The 6831-nt window shown below is 43.2% G+C and overlaps 1 protein-coding gene across 1 annotated transcript in view; it reads left to right on the top strand.

Annotated features, from left to right (window-relative positions):
- Positions 1-6831, top strand: part of GNAI3 (G protein subunit alpha i3) — a 32388-nt gene that overhangs the window by 11544 nt on the left and 14013 nt on the right. Inside the window, exons 2-3 of the mRNA XM_085318778.1 lie at positions 6355-6397; positions 6492-6633. Coding sequence (XP_085174904.1) covers positions 6355-6397; positions 6492-6633 — 185 coding nt within the window. The remainder of the gene's footprint in view (positions 1-6354; positions 6398-6491; positions 6634-6831) is intronic.

Genomic DNA, 6831 nt, shown 5'->3' with positions numbered 1-6831 from the left:
AGCTTTGAGCAGAAATGAATTCAACAGTACTGTGGCAAGCTCTCCACTAAGCGTTTTGCTCAAATGAGCATTATGGAATATTACTTAAATGTTTTCGTTTAGGCTCTTCGGCTTGTGGGAGGTGCGATGCCTCCCTAATTCGATAAGCATCTGAATCGTTGCTCTGGTTCCTGGAGACGAATGAGCACTATCTGAAGGATGGYTTGAGGAAGACTGACTCTTCTTAGCTATGGGGGTGTGTGTTGTTTTTTCTTTTTTGGTTTGTTTGTTTTTCTCTGAGAACGTGTTGATCTAGCGGAGGAAACCACTGCAGCAAAAAGCAGCAAATCCTTTCTAACAGATGAGCTCTTCGTTTCTAGGGAATGCGAACAGAGCTGTGGGACCCATGGCTTCCTTGCTGCTAATTTGGGAGAAGAAAAGTTAAACCTCTGAAACAATTTTTCCACGGAGTTACAACATCCCTGTTTAGGTCAGCCTTGGTTTCTCATGATGAAATGTGATCTGTGTGTAACTGTGCTAATCAAAGCAGAAAGGAAAGGCTTGCTTTGTTTTGCCAGTGAAAAGTCCAAATATTGCTCGACTTTGATGTTTTTGAACCCTGTAAAATACCATGTCTTATTTTGTGGTTTTTGAACTTCTGAAATTTTCTAATTCCCTATCTGGTCTAAGCCTATTATCCTAGAGGCTGAATGCTTTGCTTGCGGAGTCTGTAAGAATTTCAGGTGTAATATTATCCAGTTGCACTAGTCATCTTAATTTCTAATTCCAAGCATCAGCTTTCTGTAGGCTGGAAAAGTGTTAAAGTGGCATTTAAATTCCCACCTTTTTTTTCCTCCTAGAGGTGCTTGACTGGTTTAAGCCACACTTTGTGTAAACAACATATATCAGAATAACTGAAGCTGGCTTGTGGCAGGAAACAAGGGGTGCAGATTAAATGCTGTTTACCAAATTCAGTAAGCCCAGTATGAGTCTTTTATAAAAACCCTTTGCCTCTATTCAAGCAATTTGGAAAAAGGAAAATAGGAGCTTGTCTAGTACTTGCATTTGCAAATATTTAGAGAAATTTCAGGCGTCAAAGAACAGAGATGAGGGCTGGAGAGGTCGGAGCTGTGGTTGGAAAGTAAGTGTAAAATGCAAATGATTGGGTACCTTGTATGGGGAGGAAGAGGAGGGATGAGACTAAAACCATAGGCACATAGTGAGAGGGGAACCTGAAAATACCTTATGCTGTACAAAAGCATGTAGTATGGGTCTCACAGGATGGACCAGAGCAGTGTTAGTGCTTGTTTTTGAGCAGTTGTGGTGAGACTCTGCCTGCTGTTGGCTGTGTCACTGGTAAGCAGCTGCCACCCTGGCAGGAGCTTGCAGGGAATGATTGCAGAGCTTGAGGGCAGACGTCTCTAGCTTTTTAATGAGATACCTTGTGTCCGTGGCCCTTGCAAGAACAGAGGCTGAAATTAGGAGAGGACATGAAGTGTTGAATAAAGCCTCCTTTAGGAGCAGCATCTGCAGGAGGTGTCCCGCTATTTGGCGGTGCCCTCTTGGATGCGTGCCTTATTAGTGTGTGCTGCAGCCACCAATTCGGCCTTGTACATTGGCAGGGAAAGAGATCTGGAGGAAGTGAATCTCCCTTCACCACCACCACCTCTGTTAGCCCCTTTGAAGTCATAGGGTAAACTTAAACCCCAGCTTTTCCTCTGCGCACATAGCTAGCTCTTCTGTCGAGCTCCTCCTCAAGTGTGCATGTGTATGGGTTGGAAACAAGAACGGGAAAGAGTTAAACAAGTGTGGTTAGAATTAGTGTTGTATAACCGCGGTGGCGGTGTTGTGATGTCACGGTGTAATTGTACCCGACRCTGTTTTGTCAGTCAAATGGCAGGCAGGATGTGTTCAGCATTGCCTGCTGCTGCAATAGATTACTTTAAGATAATCTGAGGAGGAACTGAGGGCAAATACGACAATGAGAAATAAGAGATAGATTGAGTTCAAAAGTGTACATGTGGTTTTTTTTATTTTATTTTTTTATTTCTGTGGTGAGGCAGGCTGTTCCGGGGCTGAGCACTGCTGTTTTGGGACACCGAAGCTTCCAAATAGCAACAGTTTAATAAGGCAATGTGGAGGATTGCTGGGAAAATTAAAAATGAGGTTTTGTGTTCCTCTCGGGGTGGACATGCTGGGCATATAGATCGTAGAAAGTGTTAACGCTTTTAGATCTGACCCTAACTGCTTCTGTATTGAATGCTGGCAAAGCCGAAGCRCAAGTGCGCAGATGTTACTCGTGCGTGGCCGAGTTCCCAAACAAGAGATGTTCTTGATACCACCTGTGTCAAAATACCTGCCAGCCAGAGGAGAAAGGCAGGCATCTTGCCAACTGGAAGAAGAGGAGATAACACAAGAAAACAGCTGACTAAATGCAAGGATATGTCCTACAGAATGGCTGGTTTCAACGGAAGTCTTGCTGAAGCCGTTGTCTGTGAAAGCTGTGGCGAGGAGGCCTTGTTCGCTTAGTGGGTTTCGGGCCTCCAGCGTTTGCTCAGATCTTGGAGAGTTAATATCTTCCACAGACACAAAGTTTGGGGGATTCTGCTTAAAACACTTTATTGTTCTTCCTTGTTAAGCCATTTGAGAAGCATTAAAGATGAAATCTAGCTTACGGGGTCTGTTCTGCTTGAGATTGAACTGGAAATCTTTCTACTTCAAGGCCTTTATTTTAAGGCTTGAGGGAAGAAAAATATTAAATTGGACAGTTATGCCTAGGAATAATTTAAAAGTTAAATGTCTGGAAACCAAAGAATTTGGCTCGGCAGCATGGAAGTTTTTTGTCCTGAGTAGCTCTAATCTGGGAACCCTTCAGCCCAAACTAAAGGCTAATTGATTTAAATGGCACTACATGCCATATCTTGGAAGCAGCTTTCCCACTGTGCGTTACGATCCTTTAGGGGAACGCTGAGACAGAAACTCAAAGCGTTAGTTGAACAATCGTCATTTATAGGCTTCGGTGCTTGTAGATTTATATCCTGGACATAGGCAGTGAGGTTGATGCCTACCCCAARAGCCCTGCTGGAGAGGCACACGGTAGTTCGTGCTTGATCTCCAAACAAGCATGCGTTTGTTCTGTTGCCTCTGTGTTCTGCTGGCCAAGATGGGTCCAAAGAAGCAGGAGTCTCAATCTGATCGTGCCATGATCCAAGGAAGGAGGTGCAACTCTGACAACTGCAAATGGGTATAACAAATAAAACTCGACCTGAATTCTGCTGTCTTTGGTTTTGTCCCTTTTGACTTGAGCACCTATCATCCTTGATCCAATCACCCAAGTGTTCATCCTACTAAGAAATTGCTCAGCATCAGAAAAGGCTGATTTGTCTACTGCATTCAGCCACTGAGGGTTGTAAAAATACATGACTGCTTTTTTTGGTTTGAAACCTAAGTGAAAAAGAAATATACGTTCAGCTTGAAAATGACCTTGTCTGATGTTGGGGAAACCTTTGTGGGAAAAAATCACTGCTGTTTATAATGTAGCAGTAGATCCTTAGGAATCCTTGTCAGCATCTGGGAACTGAGATGAACTTGGGACTGGAAACACAAGTGCTCTGTTCTTCAGTTCCTGGTATGCTGCTTGCCCCCTTGTTCCTAGGACTACAACAGGTTGGGATTCAGGTTGGCACAATATGTTCATAACTAGTGAATGAACTGCTTGTTTCTTGGCTGTTGCGTAACTGTCCAGAAAACAGTAGTTGTTTGCTCTGTTCTAGTCATAGCTGTAACCTGTACTTAAATGTTCTTGCAGGTACTTTTAATTCCCTTTATCAGGTGAGAGGGCTCTCCTAGTGATGTTAAAAGTGTCTAAGGGAATGTGAAATATGCAAGCTAAAATGTGCACAAAATTCCTAACAAGGCAGTAGTGTTTACCTGTCACAACAAAAATGAACAACARAAGTGCTTATCTTCAGGAATTTGGTTTCCTGGTTCCTCTGCCAATATGCTGTAAAGTAGTGAGAACAGGAAATTAATTCTGGTATCTTTTTTTAAATAAACTGGTTGTGCTTTCATACCTTGTTTGTACTGCTGTTTCTAGGAGTTGACTTTCCTAAGGGTTTAAGGATGCAAGACTGAATCTGGAATGCAGTATTGTCGTCTCTGGGTGTTGCAAGAGGCTTGGAAAACTTTTCAGGACGTTGTGCTTCCAAAAAGTAGCACCAGAAAGCTCTTACTAATTTTGGAGGGAAGGGAGGGAGAGCATGCCACAGTGCAGTTTATCACAGCTTGAAGAAAGAGCTTGCATTCTGGAAAGCAGCTCTTTTATTTTTCCTGATTGGTCTGATAATCTAAAGCGATATCTGAGTTTTTTCCCTCTTCCAAAAAAACTTGCCTGGCTTGGAGCAATACCATTTTCGGATACCACACGGGCACTATTTTCGGTATATCCCACATAGGTTCTGCAGGCTGGGATGTCTGATGTCTTCATGCTAGAAGTAAATGGGAATCTGTGTCRTTTCAAATCCAGACAGGTTTGACTTCATTCTCCTGACATGGGCAGACCCAGTTCTGCAGCTTAGAGTGAGCCTTTTGGGCTGAGGAGCCCTTACACCAGCGGCTGGTCTGGCTTGTTTAGGGTGAACTCTTAGCATGCGGTCACGTAATATAGACTAACTCTCATCTAACCTCATCTCTGACATGCGGTGATGCTCTACATGCTTTTTACACACTTCAGAGCTGGGCTAGGCATGTGTGCAGGTAGCATGGCTCAGCTGCTGCTGACTGCAGAGTTCAGTTATCCATGATAACATGATGATTTTGAATTGCGCAGTAGGTGTCTGCTGCATTGGCTGTCCAAGTACGTCGGCTGCTGCACTGGTGTGCTGTCTGCTGTCTGCAAATTCAGTTTGCTTTTGCTTGGTGTGCCTGTAGGAAGCTGTTGCAATTCGTAAGCACTTGGGGATTCAAAAGCAAAATGCATGGCTGTAGTTTATTATCCTGCAGACAGATAGGAATGAGCCAGCCCCCTGAGGTCTGCAGAAGCTTGGCGAGCCAAATTTCTCTGCCTCTGTTTGAAGGAACGCTGTTCTGCCRTGCAGACATGTCCAAGTGCAACAGCCTGCAGGTCTGATGTTTTAACTGGAAGTCATCCTGTGGCAAATGCTCATTTCCTAACTAAACCTGTGGGTCTCTGTCCTCAGTTTCACAGAATAATAATCCTTGTATTGTGGGAAATGATAGAGAATAGCACTTTTTAATCAATTAAAATTTGCCTTGTGTGTTCTGTGGGTGGATACATATAGGTGTGCCATGGTAATGATGCAGGAGTTGTCTAGTGGTAGCGTTTACCTGTGGGAACCAGTGTTGGCAGCTAGCTGGTTGGAGCAGGAGACGAGGTCTTTGATCTTCCTGGTGGTGATTCACAGGCATCTTAGTTGCCACCTCAAGTCTAGACATGAATGTTCTTTGAATTTTGCTGCAGTTATTTAAGAGCTATCCAGCTGTGGGGGTGATATTACTGCCGTTACCACTATGCTGTAGTAATAGGTCATGGGAATGTTTCACAGCAGAAAGCTAGGTACAAAACATGTTAGTCTGAATTGTTGTGGGCAACACTTGGTTGACTCTGTGCTGTGCTATGTGGACAAGGGAATTCACAACATCAATTCTGGCGTTCTTGCTCTGACAAAGTGACGTGTTGCTAGGCTTTGTCTTCAACTGCTTTGCATTGAGTTGCAGAACAATTTACCTGTGCTCTTGAGCTTGTCTGTTCTGCATCTGCCTGCCCTCACTGTACACCACGTGAGGCCTGTTGAACTGTACCTTTTTTGTATCTTAAAGATCTGAGATCTCTGGTTGTATCCACCTGGTAATTCAAGACTAATACTCTTATCTAGCCCAGCTTGGTAACAGTGGGTAGAAGCAGACAGAGTTCACATGCTTAGCTTTAGGACTGCCTTGGACAATAGCTAGTGAATTGGAAGAGAGGTGGTAGATAGGTTAGTAAACAAGTCCTTATCTCAGTTTTTCAGGCCCATCTCCCTGACTGCTAACCTTGAGGACTAGGAATTGTACTCTGGAAACTCAGAAATTTTGCTTTTCTCTTTTTTGAGCAGATGAATGCACAATGGCTGCCATCTGTAAATTTTCACATCTGTAAATGAACTTTGAAGAATGCACCTATGGATATGTTCTTCAGCGATCTCCTCCCAAGGGGATGGAACAGCTGCTATGAAGCTCTGCTAGTAGCAGTRTTGCACAAGAAATATCTTTTTCCAAACCTGATAGACTTCTAGATTGGAAAGAGGAGAGGGTGCAGTTTACTTTTCCTTTTAATTTCATGTGGGTGCTGACTTGAATTTTTCTGTACTTTTTCAGGTGCTGGAGAGTCTGGTAAAAGCACCATTGTGAAGCAGATGAAGTAAGTGGAAGTGCAGGCATCTAAACTGCATTTTTGTGCAAGATGAAATAAATGCGCTTCTGATTTGGCTTGGCAATGATTTCTTTTTTCCCAGGATTATTCATGAGGATGGCTATTCGGAGGAGGAATGCAAACAGTATAAAGTGGTTGTCTACAGCAATACTATCCAGTCCATTATTGCAATCATAAGAGCCATGGGAAGGCTAAAGATAGACTTTGGGGAAGTTGCCAGAGCTGTAAGTATTTCACTTATTTCCCTTAGTCTGAGCCTGTGCTGTGAATTCTGTTAATGAATCCTGGAAATTCAGTTCATCACACTCATAGTGGAAGCATGTTTGTTATAAGGCCTTTGTGAAAGACCTTTGATCTGTAACATATTGTCAATATACTGTGTGGATTACTTTACTGAGGTTACAGATGAGAACTTTTAGCAG

This window comes from Rhea americana, unplaced genomic scaffold (genome assembly GCF_003343005.1).
Source record: "Rhea americana isolate MKP2758 unplaced genomic scaffold, rheAme1 scaffold_551, whole genome shotgun sequence".
NCBI lineage: Eukaryota > Metazoa > Chordata > Aves > Rheiformes > Rheidae > Rhea > Rhea americana.
Note: the sequence above shows the minus strand (reverse complement) of the source record. Positions and strands in the feature narration are given on the sequence as shown.